The sequence below is a fragment of the Brassica napus genome, unplaced genomic scaffold (genome assembly GCF_020379485.1).
Source record: "Brassica napus cultivar Da-Ae unplaced genomic scaffold, Da-Ae ScsIHWf_1065;HRSCAF=1509, whole genome shotgun sequence".
NCBI lineage: Eukaryota > Viridiplantae > Streptophyta > Magnoliopsida > Brassicales > Brassicaceae > Brassica > Brassica napus.
The window spans coordinates 100,074-114,530 of record NW_026014493.1 but is presented as its reverse complement, the minus strand read 5'-3'; the positions used below and the strand labels follow the sequence as shown (position 1 = coordinate 114,530).

General features: G+C 39.7%; 2 protein-coding genes across 2 annotated transcripts; both read right to left on the bottom strand.

Annotated features, from left to right (window-relative positions):
- Window positions 1–4,823: 4,823 nt before the first annotated feature.
- LOC106422535 lies at window positions 4,824–5,300 on the bottom strand. The gene has a single exon (XM_013863326.1). It carries the CDS (start codon window positions 5,298–5,300, stop codon window positions 4,824–4,826), a length of 477 nt encoding a protein of 158 aa, XP_013718780.1.
- A 6,701-nt stretch (window positions 5,301–12,001) lies between these two features.
- Window positions 12,002–14,241, bottom strand: LOC125595446. Its single transcript, XM_048771229.1, has 6 exons — window positions 13,975–14,241; window positions 13,823–13,878; window positions 13,523–13,645; window positions 12,859–13,294; window positions 12,330–12,761; window positions 12,002–12,277 (listed from the first exon to the last, which is right to left on the bottom strand). Exons 1-6 carry the CDS (start codon window positions 14,239–14,241, stop codon window positions 12,002–12,004), a joined length of 1,590 nt encoding a protein of 529 aa, XP_048627186.1.
- Window positions 14,242–14,457: the final 216 nt, after the last annotated feature.

Below are 14,457 nucleotides of genomic sequence, written 5' to 3'. Positions count from 1 at the left end.
TGATTATGTCAACTCCACGCGCTTGGGAGGCTTGGCCCGACCATGTACTACTTACTCCTGAAGATAAAATTGCACTCATCGCTTAAAAAAAGAAAACAATTTATACCACACTCAATATCTAATAATCCTATCTACTATGTCTGCTCTTGTTGGACTCGACTCTCATTGTACTTCTATGTTATGTTTATGTGCGGCTTTCCATCGTTTATATGTTTGCAAGATTCTGAACTTATTAATAAGAATGGTTTTAATAAGATTTATTTGTTTGAATATATTGTATTTAATGTTGGTTAACTTAGATTTATTTTAAATCAATTTGCTATTGTATATTGTATTGAAACATTTTGAGTGATATCTAATTGGAAAATTTGCCAAAACGGAACAAAAAAAATAGCATGATTGTCAATTTGATATAATAATATCCTTAAGTTGTCTATTTAGTATAATTTTTTCGTAATCCCAAAACTAACTGTTGATTAATCAAATTAAACACAATTTAAGAGCTTAACTAAATTTTAAAACGTTTAATAAAAAGGGAAAAACATTTAAAAAAAATTAAAATTTAAAGTTTAGTTTTTTTATTAAATTTTTTAATAAAACTTAAAAAATTTAAAGATTTGATAAAAATAAAACTTTGTAAAACGTTTTATAAAGTTTATTTAACGTTTTTTATTATTTTTTTATAAAGTTTTATTTTTATAAAGTTGACAAAGTTTTTTTTATTAAAAACGTTCTACAAAGTTTTATTTTTATTTTTTACAAATGTTTTAAAAAACGTTAAAATTAAAAAAAAAATTATTAAAAAGTTTAATACAAAGGAAAAAACGTTTTAAAAAAAATTAATAAAAAGGAAAAGGGCACACATGTTTGAGGGAAATTAGAATATTACAAATATATTTTTGATATTTTTGACAAGGTAAATGGACCTATATACGTTTTAGTAACGTTAGAATATTACAAATATTTTTAGAATATTTTCTTAACTGAATATTCTATAATTTTCGCCAAAATCAGGTTTTCTTATGTGTAGAAAGCACTTTCTATACTCCGTAGAACCAAGAAAAAAATCTCATAAGCAGATTCTACCTTATGTAGCCGTTTGAATAGTGTCTACATTTCACATTCATAGAATTTTAGAATACTAATATACCATGAATTTTACCCATTTTCAGCCATGGTATATTGGTGTTTTATGAACTATCGATGTTGTTTTGGAGTCGTTTTAGCGCTTTTACAGGTTCATGGATGATTTGGAGAAAATTGATGATTTGGGTGCATTTTGGAGATAAAATGAAAGGAAACTCGAAACTGATCAACGAACAAGTTCGAGGTCGACATTCAGAGTCTACCATCGATCGATGCACACTCTGTGCTGTCGATCGACGGCGAAGCGCGCAAAGCCCAGCCGACTTAAAACCCAAGTCAAGACATAAATACAGAAATACCCCTGGCCGACTTTTAACCTAATATTTATGTGCTCCGCCATTGTTCTAGGCAACACATGCTTTCTATTCTATTCCTAGTTTCTAGTTTTACACAGAAAATGTTTTTAGTAGATTTGGAGAGAAGATCCAAGACTCCTTCAGAGATTTGTATTGGAACTCCAATATTTCTAACCTTAATCTATTTTTGCATTATTTTATATTATTTGCTATGAATTGCTTTACTATGTCTAAGTAATTCACTGCGTTAGGTTTAGGGTTCAAATAAGATTATGAAGGATTAGCTCCAAATATAGATTGTTGAGTTGTTTGTGATATCCATCAGTTGAATTGCTCTTATTACCTCTGTTCTAGAGTAGTTAACTAGAACCTTGATATTAGGATAATTAGGCGCAAGCGGAAGCATGGTCTGTTACATGAATTAATTCACATTGTGCTAGCATTGATAGGAACAAGAGACAGCCAATTTAATCAAATCTAGTGAACATAAGTCAAACCCTCTCGGTAAAGCTAGCTGGAAGGATCATCGATCGACAACCCTATAGTTGTATGGATCGATGTTCTGAAAGGTGTATCGATCAATTATCCATTGATAATATCAATCAACATTTTCTCCAGATCAACAAAAAACAGTTGAGATCTGAGATCTAGACAATAGATATTCTAAACAAACGATATTTAATAGAATATTATTTTGTTTGAGTTCTAGAATATCCAATAAACTACTTTAGCTTCTATATTATTATAATCCTGATTACCTGACTAGAAACCCTAAGTCTAACGCTTTCTCATAATTGTTTACAAAACCTCAATCCAATCAACCTAACAACTACCTTATTCACCACTGCAATTTACAATTTACTTAATTGACCTAGCTTAAATCATAAACTGTTTTAAGATCTTTTGTGTGCCCCAGCTCCTTGTGGATTCGATCCCTAAGTACTACAATTCGACCTCTTATTTGAGAGAATACAAATCAATTAGGGTAATTTGAGTAATATCATATTTGACGCCGTTGCTGGGGAGCTTTGATCGCCATTAGATCTCGTCTAAGCAGTTTTAAGTCTAGGTTTTTTCTGTTACTCAAAAAACTGATAAAAGTTTTTCTTAATTTCTTTCAGGTGCATGCCCCGTAGTACCAGAAGAAAAAAAGAAAAATCATTGCTTTTCTCAGACCCTGCACTCTTGGAACGCACGATCCACATCGATCGACAACAACACCTTTTCGTCGACCAACACTTCTCAGCAAACGTCGACTGATACTCTTCATCCGTCGACCGACAATCGTAAGCTACCGCCGATTTATATTTCAGCCCGAACATCGATCAACACCTTTCCGTAAGACATGGTTGCAACACTGATCCTAGAGAGGGGTGAGAATGGAGACCTGCATGACCAGGAGGGTCATCTGCGTAATGCAGCAGTTCAGAGGTTAGATGATCAGAGGGCTGTAATTCCTGATCAAGATGATGATATCGCTACAGCTGCTCGACCCAGAACGTTGGCTGACTACAATCTTCCAGATCAGTACTACACCAACAGATCTGCTATTAGTCCTTGTGTTATTCAGAGGACAGACTTCGAGCTGAAACTCAAGTACTTTACACTCGTGGCTCAGACACCCTACTGTGGTTTGTCACACGAGCATCCTATGAACCATCTGAAGCGGTTCGAGGATTTGGTTTCTGCCATTAAAGTTAATGGAGTCCCTGAGGACTATCTTTTCTTCAAGCTCTTCAAGTACTCACTGGCTGGAGAAGCTTCGTGTTGGCTTAAGCAGCTACCACCAGGATCTCTCACATCTTGGGCTGGCATAAAGAATGTGTTCTTACACAATTTCTTTGATGAGTCGCGAACTGAGGACTTAAAGAGCAAGATTTCTACATTCACTCAGGAGCCTACAAAGTCTTTCAGAGCTCCTGAGTCAGATTCAAGTCCTATCAGAGAGACTGTCCACACAATGGATTCAACAAAGTGCAGCTGCTCAGCACTTTCTTCAAAGGTATCGCGATGGCATATCAGATGGCTCTGGACACAGCTAGTGAAGGGAATTTCGACACTAGGAATCCGGAAGAAGCTATGGGACTAATTGAGAACTTGGCGTCTAACAATGGCACTAAGAACACTGATTTTGAGAGAAGAAAATCGGCTACCCTAGGAAAGGAGGAGTCGGACGATGTTAAGACCAAGCTGGACAGTGTTCAAAAGCTTCTCAAGAAGCAAGTTAACTTTGCAGAATATATGGAAGCTGTGGAGATCAACAATGATTGAGATCTAGAAGAAGATGTGAACTTCATCAGTGGTACAAGCTTTCAGAATCAAAGGCCTGGGAATCAAAGTGGATATAGAAACTCCTATGGGAATGGACAGAGGAGTAACTTCAACCAGAATTCACAATTCCAGAAACCATACAGCAACAACTTCAACAACAACATCAACAAAAACTATGGAAAGTCTTCCTATCAGAACGTGCCACCGCAGACTTGAGAGAGCAAGATAGAAGCAATGATTGACCAAGTTCTCGAGGGTCAGCAAAAGCTTATGGTGAATTTCAATGGGAAGATAGATACTCTCTACACTGAGCTTAATTCAAAGTTTGAGACTTGGAACACACATATGAAGAAGTTAGAGACACAAGTGGTTCAGACATGAGAAGCTGTTAAGAAACAAAAAACTTTCATCAAAGGTAATGAAGCACTGAAGTACCACGTCAATGCTATCATAGAAGATGATTTATGGCACGTGTCCAAAGAGGAGAAGCTTCAGGAGAAAGACTTTGATGTTAAAAGCTCCATGAGCTTCGGCGGTTCACAATGGTGTCGACCGACACCAAGCGATGAACATCAATCGATGGATTGGAATGAACACCGATCGACATCGGATGTTCAACATCGATCGACGGAGTCAGTTGCATTATGCGAGATGGTAAGAATCATGACCCATGACGAGTTTGCAGCTAAGCACCCTCATCCACCCAAACCATTTCATGTCAACATCAATCGAAAAAGTGAGCAAACTGCCGATCGACAGAGAGAATTAACCGCCGATCAACAGCCAACCTTAGTCCTCGATAGACGAGCACCTCTTTGCTACCTAGTGCAACTAACCAAGATAAATTTAGCACGACTATATGCACTCAGAAATCCATCTCAACCTTCAGAGACACCTACAGACAACATCAGTGAGCAATCTAAAGATGCACCAGAGCCTATGCAAGTTGATCATGCTACTGTGGGAAGAACCTTTAGGAAGAGGTTCCCAAGCCTCTGAAGAGAGGAGCTAATAATGATAAGGAGATGGAGAGTTTCAGAAAGAGGATTCTAATTCGATCTCTTTCACCACAAAAAACACAGCCTTGTGTAACTCTCCAACTTCGCATCCTTACTCTTGTTGAAAGTCTGTCCAATATTGCCAACCAAGAGATATAAGCAAATCAAGGAACTCCCTGAGGAAACCAATTGATTTTGTCCCATTCAACCTTATTTTTAGGCTTGCGAACCTGATTCCAAGTGCTTGCTGCTGAAAAACTTGATAGGGACTTATCATGTCGTGCTTCCAGAGAAAGATATCATCTCCATCTGCAAGGGTTGGAGGTTTGATAGTCATAATGCGGTCATAGAGATCACTGTGGAGGCGACGCCTACGATGACCAAATTTCCAATTACCATTGACAACTGCATCACAGACATTAGCATCCATAGACAAGCCCATGTAGTGTGTACCTTCAGTCCATATTAACTCCCTTAATTTACCCAGCCCTAACCAGTCATCGGACCAGAAAAAAACGCAGGAGCCACTTTCAATCTCCGCTCTCAAGAAGCAATAGGCTGAGGCCTCAACTTGAGAAGCTTGCGCCATATTCAAAATCCCATGTTATTTTCCTTGATCTCCCAAAAAGAACAATGGCAAAGAAGATTGCTCCGAGTCCATACTTCCCATAGAGAGCTTGGGGAAGAGAATAAACACAAGATGAGTTTGAGTGCAAAAACTGTATTGGTATCTTTGAATCTCCTGAAACCAAGTCCACCTTCAGCTTTAGGAGTGCATATATCTGCCCAAGCCACCTTCACTTTATGAATATTGTTGGGAGAGCCAGACCATAAAAATGCATTGCAAAGACACTATATTTACTCAAGACAGCCTCAAGGTAGGATGAAAGCAGAACTCTGGAAATTCACAATGCCCGAAATCACAGATTTTAATAGCTGAAACGACAAGCATAAGATAAAGCTTTATGAGTCCCTGAGAGAAGCCTCTTGCGAACCTCGTCGAGAAGAGGTTCATAGTCAAGCTTTGTAAGATCTTGAGTAGTAAGAGAAAGCCGGAGGTATCTTATAGGCAAATGTCCTACGGGTAAGCCCAACTCTGAAGTTGTATCTTGGATCGCTAGAACCCACTATCATCAGCATAGATAGAAGATTTTGCAGTGTTGATGTAGAGACCAGATATGATAGTGAACATGTCCATTACGTCCAGCACTCCCTTAAGAGAATGAGGGTGTCCATCTATAAACACAAGGATGTCGTCTGCAAAACTAAGGTGAGTGAGGTTTATAGCCTGACAAGAGGGATGATACCCAAACTCTCCAGCCGAGGCAGCAGCATTAAGCATTTTAGAGAGGAAATTTTTCAGAATAACGTAGAGATAAAGAGAGAGAGAGAGAGAACAGCTCTGGCGAATACCTCTTGCACTGGTGAAGAAACTTCCAGCTCACCATTAATTAACACTGGTAAAGATGTTGTGGAAATGCAAATTCACTACCAGTTAGACTGAGACAATGAAGGACCAATTGATAGTATCAAAATCTTTTAATATATCAAATTTTATTATGCTCCTACCAGTTAAGTCAGCTTTGTAATACCCATTAACTAGATCTGAAGCTAAAATGACATTTTCAAGAAGGAGGCGGTCCTTAATGAAGGCAGACTAGTTCATCTCTATTGCCTCTGCAGGGAGGACTGTTTTTAAGCGATGAGCTAAGACTTTGGAGATTACCTTATAGAGAAGATTGCAGCACGCAATCGGTCAGTAATCCTTCATGGTTTGTACTGTCTCATTTTTTGGTATAAGAATAGTCGATCAAATTTTATATTTTTAGACTATCTATTGCCGGATCTAGGACCACAACTGTCGCTTGTTGGTCCTGAGAAAGTGTCGATCGATTCCAACAACATGGTGTCGATCGATACACCTTTTAGCCCGTCGTTCGATACAACTAATGAGTTGCCGATCGATGAACCTTCTAGGGAGCGTTATCGCACCGGTTTGACTTGTTCACAAGGTTTAACTAAATCAGCTTCCGCTTGTTTCTAGAAATCCTAGCATAATCTAAACTAATTCAGACAAAGAACCGAGCTTCCGCTTGCGCCCTAATATATATAGGCAAGGTCCTATTTAGCTACTTTAGAACGCAGACATTAAGAACAGTTTAGTTGATTCATATCCTAACACTTAGCAATTCTATATTTTTGGCTAAACCCTCATGAATATCTGAACCTTAAATGTAACAAAGAGAACTATTCAGACATGACTAAGAAATTAATAACAACAAGATATAAAAACTGCATAAATAGAATAGAGTAGAAAACTGGAGTTCCAATCACAAATCTCTGAAGGAGTTCGTGGATCTTCTCTCCAAACCTAAGACTCTAAGTGTTTTGCTGTATGAAAGTACGAAAGTAGAAAAGTGTGTGTTGCCTAGAATAATGGCAGAGCACATAAATATTAGGTTAAAACTCGTCAGGGGTAATATGGTATTTCTTGTGGGACTTGGGCTTAAAGTCTGCTGGAACCATTATGGCCTCTGCGCGCTTCGCTGTCGATCGAACACACAGAGTGTGTGTCGATCGATTATCATCCTTGCTCATCGATCGCTAGGCTGCTCGATGGTCAGCTACGGGTCTTTATCATTTTATCTCTAAAATGCACCGAAATCACCACTTTCCTCTAAATCACTCCAAAACCTGAAAATATACTAAAAGGACTCCAAAACAACTAATATGTATTTACCATGGCTAAAATGAGTAAAATCCATGGTATATCAATTTTACCCATTTTCAGCCATGGTATATCGGTGTTTTAGGAACTATCTATCTTGTTTTAGAATCTTTTTAGCACTTTTCTAGGTTCATAGATGATTTGAGTGCATTTTGGAGATAAAATGAGAGGAAGCTCGAAGCTGGCCATCGAACAAGTTCAAGGTTGACATTCAGAGTCTACCATCGATCGATGCACAATCTGTGCTGTCGATTGTCGGTGAAGCGCGCAAAGCCCAGTCGAATAACTACCTTGTTCACCACTGCAATTTACAATTTACTTAATTAACCTGGCTTAAATCATAAATTGTTTTAAGAACTTTTGTGCGCCCCAGCTCCTTGTGGATTCGATCCCTAAGTACTACAACTCGACCTCTTATTTGAGAGAGTATAAATCATTTAGGGTAATTTGAGTGATATCAAATACCTTATAAAAGTAGAAACTGCATTTGGAGAAAAATTAGCTAACTTTACAAGAATTTGCATTCCCTATATTCAGAAGTTTAATTAAAAGTAGATTGCTCGTTTAAAAAAAGTAGATGAACTTGTTTAATCTGCAATTTAATTTCTACTAACTCATTTTCCGTAGAAGACAAAATCTACTTTAGTAGAACGGAATTTAAAATTTTAGTTTATGAAGTTTTTCTACCAGAAAATACCAGTTTGTGTATATGAGTGATTTATCAATTGTTTCTATTTTTTATAATTTTTTGATTCATAAGACTAATTATTTCATTAAGTTTTAGAAATATAAAGGATTAAAGAGACAAAAATGGATAAAACAATTTATACCAAAAGGACAACCATGCTGTTTTTTGTTCAGTTTTGACCAATTTTCCTAACTAATTTCACTTGTTTAGCTTTTAGTTTATTGTAACTTTCAACTTATAATCCATGATTGTTAATTTATAATTGATCAACTTATATTTGTTGGGTTATAACTTAGTTTGGACAATCAGCAATGGGTTGTTGAATAAATTATTCAATAGCTTAAACCAACGTAAGGTAGATGTTGAATTAAAAAAAATCATATGTGAATTTACAAGTGTTAAAAATTTTCAACTAGTTATCTAGTTTTTCTTTTTTTTTAGTTTTCACTCAATAATTTAAACTTAATTAATTCATAGTAAAACACTTTCTTTAAAAATAAAAATTATACCAAAAATTAACATTTTTAATGATCTATAAATAAAGACTAGTTTCATTTCAATTGGATATAGAATAAAAATGTCAATTTTTCTTATAATTTCTATTTTTTACTAATATTAATTTTCTGAATTCTATTATGTCATTGTATATTTTTTTGAAAAATATTATTTTAATACTATTTTCTGAAAATAGTAAAGAATATAAATAAAAATAAAATATATTTAAACTATATCATTTTTAATTATTTACTTTAGTTACAATCAATTTTTAATTAATATGTGGCTATTAAGTTATATAAATTAGAACATAATTAGGGTGTTGAATGTTTTACACAAAACCATTGAAGAGATAAAATTTGTATATGCGTTGAATTAATAAGTCGAAGAAGAAAAAGACGATGTGGATTGTGAAAAGATGTAAATTAAAGTGTTAGAATTCATGTACATGGTCTTACCGAGTAAACTCCGTAGAACACTAAAACACATAATAGACTCCCTAGACTGTTAAATTATTAATTATTATATAATATATATACATATATTTGAATAATCCATCTTCCGAGGAAGTTAATTAAGTAATGCACTAAACAAATTGACGTAGCATTACAATCTTTAATATTTTAAAACTTCTTCCACATTTTCTAATATTTTATTATTTAGATCAAATATATTAAAACAATATCTAATAATCTACATATTTAAAATAAAAGATGCATTTTGAACCCAACTTAATTTTAGATATCAACTTTCCCACAAAAACTTATAGTATAACTCACAAAATACATTAAATTGAAGAATAAATAGAGAAAATTCATACAATAAGTATGAGAATCCATTTGAAATTTTGCGTCTTTCTCACTTCTCATCAGAAAGATGTCAAAAAGCAGTTTGAGAAAAATTTCCATTTTTGAAACATCAAACTCAAAAATTGACATAAAATGATGGACACTCACAACTCCTATGTATTAATAGAGAATCATTTAAAAAGTTGTAATCTTAAATTTGTATTAATTAAAAAAATTTTTGCTTAGGTGTCATTTAATTAAGATGTCAATTTGACTTATGTGGCAATCTAAAAATCTATTGAAAAAATAGCAATCTTCACTTTACTCGAAAGCCCATTTCGCTCAGACTTGGGCCAGGTTTCTAGGGCGAACTAACTTTAGGGCGGATGAAAGGAAGTCCAACGAGTCTATAAAAGGACAACATAGAGAATAGAGAAGGGGATCCGCAAACAGAGACTAAGACACTGACGACAAGATCTAGGGTTTACGACTGATCGCTCTCCTTAGTGTTTCCATCGGAGTCTTTCAACAAAGCTCCGACATTTTCCTTCTTTCCTTAATCTCTTTGTAACCTCGTTCGTTTATCTCATATTGTGAATAAAACGTCTTTGTAAGACCCACAAAACCGAGTTCATTTCATTATCATTCGATCTACCAAACTCGTATTCACGGCCTTCCCTACGAGATCGTCACTGACGATGGGGGATTCGCTTGAACACAGCGACGCCTCGCTGTCCGCAGTGCAACGGACAAGCCAAAGCCACTAACAAGACGATCCTCGACGGCATCAAGAAGCGCTTGGACCTCAAGAAGGGTCATTGGGCCGATGAGTTGGACGGAGTACTTTGGTCACACCGAACGACTCTGCGAAGCGCGACCGGTCAGACGCCATTCTCTCTGGCATACGGGGTCGAGGCTATGGCTCCGGCAGAAGTTAACGTCACGAGCCTTCGCCGAGCAAAAATGCCACGAAATGAGGAACTGAACAGAGAGATGCTGTTTGATGCCTTGGACTCGATCGAAGAGCGAAGAGACCAAGCGTTGCTCTGAATCCAGAACTACCAACACCTTGCCGAATCCTATTACAACAAAAAAGTCTGTGCCCGACCGTTGGAACTCAACGATCAGGTCCTTCGCAAAGTTTTCGAAAACACAAAGGAATGGAAGGCCGGCAAGTTGGGAACAAATTGGGAAGGGCCATATAAGATAGTCGAGGTCGTTAAGCCTGGTGTTTACCGATTAGAAACCTCTACTGGCGAACCACTACCCAGGGCGTGGAACGCTGCCAACCTCCGGAAATACTTTACTTAACCGTCGCCATCGAGCGATACACAAAAAAAAAAAAAAAAAAACCGAGCGAATGACCTCACCGTCAATTTCGCTCAAAGCTAAACGAATGACAACACGTCACCTTCGCCCAGCTTCAGGCGGATGACGCCATGTCACTTCTGCCCAAACGCCGAATGAGCACGTTCCTGTCACTTTTGCTTTAATAACGGCAAATGACCGAAACCGCTGTTCGGTCAAACCAAACTACGATTGGCTTGATCCCCTTAACGGGGCACGTAGGCAGCCTACCACTAGGTTCAGTCATACTCCAAAAAATATATATATATATATAGATATCGACATATTTTTTTTACGAAATGAGATATCCGCAAAGGCATCACGCGAATGCACGTATGCCACTTTCGCCCAACAGAATGGCTACGCATCACATGATCCAAGTGCGAACGAGTATTTCGTTCGTCTTCCAAGACCGACCTTCGGAACAGACGACCGATCGGCGGAGACTCACTATCAAACGAGCAAGCATTGATCGATCGATCGACTGCGAGATCCCCGCCTTTCATTCGGTCACCAAGAAGGTTCACAGCTCAGTTGCAAGCTAGCGAAACACGCCCCCTTGCTCCGCTTGAACTTCAACAAAAAGGCATCACACGAACGCACGTATGCCACTTTCACCCAACAGAATGGCTACGCATTGCATGATCTAAGTGTGAACGAGTATTACGTTCGTCGTCCAAGACCGATCTTCGGAAAAGATGACCGATCGACGGAGACTCGATATCAAACGAGCAAGCGTTATACGATCGATCGATCGACCGACTGCGAGACCACCGCCTTTCATTTGGTCACCGAGAGGGTTCACAGCTCAATCGCAAGCTAGCGAAGCACGCCTCCCTTGCTCTGTTTGAACTTCAACAAAAACATGCGACACCCTGCTAAGGAAACATAATATCGACCAATCGAGCGATAGGATTACTTACGCGCATTTCGGTCGATCACACGATCACCCGCCGAAAATGAGAAAGGAACTGGGAACACGCAATTCATGTATATCGACCAAGCAACCACAAATGCTTTGAGACAATGACGAAGCCTATCTCAAGTTTGCAAGTTCAAAAAAAAAAACAAAAAAAAAAATGACACAGCTTGCAAGAAACATCCAAAAAGCAAAGAGCTAAGAGTACAACAACAGTTCGAAAGAAAAGTATCAAGGCAATCGAAAGACACAGCTTGGAAGCTGCGACAAAAGGATAGAAGATAGATAATGAAACAACAACAAGCGGCTCAGTCGGCTCAGGAGATCAATCTTCGGCGATTGAACCTGGAACGGCAGCACCGATCGTCCCCGCGGTCTGAATCTCCTGAATCGAAGCTTCGCAAGCAGCAGCCGGATCAGCAACCTCTACGTTCGAGCCGACGTTCGAGCCGAACTGGTTCGAACCCTGAAGTCGCTCGAGACGAGGAAGAGAGGAGACAGTGAGATTGTGGTCCGTGATACCTTCAACGACAACTCCCTCCAGCTCTTCCTTGAACTTTGCCTCGTTGGCAGACAAGATATCCTTCCAGCATCCCCCACTCTTCCAGCATGCCCAGCCCATCCAAAGTTCCGAAAGCCTGACTGTGGAGAACGAGCTTCTCCTCGCGCTTATCTCGATCGACCATGTATCTCCTAAACTTGTCGAAACGATCCGCCGCCGCCACTCCGATACAACACATCTCGGACGTAAGCTCGCGGCGGTGCACTTGTCTCAAATGATCCATCGTCCTCTTCGTCTTCTCGGCCTCCTCGGTCTTCTCTGCCTCCAATCGATCGATCTTACTTCGAGCAGCCTCTAATTCGCCTTCAAGACCTTTAATTATCTCAGCATCCTGCTTATGCTCACGATGATAACGGCTTCGCTCGGCGATCATCTCTTTGGCTTTGTCCAGAGTAACCCTTTTAGATTTCTCGATTTCAGCATCCTTGCTCTCGATTGCCGCTTCGGCCTTAGCGAAATTTGAAGCCATCCTACACAGTGACAGCTCGTAATCCAAAATGAGTTGGTTTTTACGGACAACAGACTATAAAAGTAAACACAAAAGGAGAAAGGAAAAGGCAACGATTAGTCGAGCAAACAACAGCTAACTCACGATATATGTCGGTTAGTTAGGAACTTACTTCCACGTCGGCCTGAGCAGATGCGATAAACCCATCTGGAAACGCGAGCTCGGAAGTCTCCGGCATCAAATGTGCGCCACCACGGATCCGACGAACAAACTCAGCACACGCATCAGGGTCACTGGCGAACGGCGAGTCCTTGTCATGACAAAAGGTCCAACGCTCAGATGAGGCTAGTGGAAACCTATCAGACGGAGGACTCAACCCTCCCCAAGGCAGCAAGCGAGAGGCCGGTAAAGCTATCTCCTTAGGAGAAAGAGGAGAAGGACCTCGCGACCTCTTCTGAATCTTTCCGCCAGGTCGAAGAAAATTCCCGTCGGTCGGCTCTTTCCTCTTCGCACCAATCGACCCAACAAGGCCCACCTCGGTTGGATCGTTAGCACCATCTGCCTCGCTAGTCGAATGATCGCCTTCCACCTGATTTTCTCCCCTAAGTCTTTCCCATCCCCGGAGCAGACCGCTACCTTTTTAGAAGACTTGTTTTTCTTTTTTTTTTCTTCTTCTTCTTCTTCAACAAACTAACATTGGGGGCATCGGCCGTTGAAACGTATTTCCCTTCGACCACCGAGTCCGAAGCCGCGACGTCTCCCCCTCCGATCACTGCCTCCTTGGTCGGAGATCTTTGAGGCTCGGCATCTTCGCCCTCAAGAGCTGAAGCTCTCACCTCTTAGCTGAGTGCGTAGGAGCTCGCTGTAGCTCGGATATGCTTTCGGAATGTGCCCCATGAGTGGAAGTTTCATTCTTTTCCCGGTTGTCGTCACGCACGGAACGTCTGGCGACCAATCGACTAGAACAAAAAAAAAAAAAAAAAAAAAAGAGAAACGATCAGCGTGAGGGAAGAAATGATGATTATCTAGTCAGTTGAGCAAAGCAACAAGAAAGAACCTTTCGCGATGCGCTTCTGTTGGCGACTGATCCTCTGACGATCGAAGCTCGCCCACGTCTGCTGATTAAGCACCACCACCTTCGGAACGTCCTTCTAGAAGGTGTCGTGAGGGCCGATGGTGTTCGGATGAGCAACTGCAAAACCAAAAAAAACGACACGAGGTTAAAACTAGATTTGGTACGTCGATCGCTCGGCATAAGCTAACTACCGATATCAGAACTCCATAGAACTCGGAAGCTTTCGTCTGGTGGATCTTCGAAGGCAGCATTATTAGCCTTAACGAAAAAGTATGAGCGCTGCCACAGCTTCGTCCCCGAGGGATGACCAGTCAAGATATGAAGCCCCGAACGCATTTGTACCGCAAACAAACCATTCGGTTTTGGCTGGGTCTGCGTCAACTCCTCGAAAATCCGAACAGACATTGACACATCAATCTCTGCTGCCATCACCATCAACGCAACGGCGATCCTCACGGCCCCGATCATCAACTGAGTCATAGCTATGTCTCGGCGCACGCAATAAGAAGTAACCAGACGAGGGATCGGGAACCACAACCTGGAATTTTTCTGAAAGAATGATTCATAGACGCACTGAAAGCCGATCGGTGGAGTCCAAGGCCGCTGATCGGGCCGCAGAATAATGAACTTGACGCCATACGCTCCGCACTCCTTCAACAGCGAAGACACACTTCGGAAAGTTGATTCAGTCGGCAG

Excerpts from the sequence above, each read along its gene's own strand:
- LOC125595446 (XM_048771229.1), bottom strand. The coding sequence starts at position 14,241 with ATGACTCAGTTGATGATCGGGGCCGTGAGGATCGCCGTTGCGTTGATG. Across the intron at positions 13,646-13,822 it reads TCTAGAAGGACGTTCCGAAG|TCGATTGGTCGCCAGACGTT; the intron begins GTGGTGGTGCTT and ends TTTTTGTTCTAG. Across the intron at positions 12,278-12,329 it reads ATAAGCGCGAGGAGAAGCTC|AGTGGGGGATGCTGGAAGGA; the intron begins GTTCTCCACAGT and ends GCATGCTGGAAG.
- LOC106422535 (XM_013863326.1), bottom strand. The coding sequence starts at position 5,300 with ATGGCGCAAGCTTCTCAAGTTGAGGCCTCAGCCTATTGCTTCTTGAGA.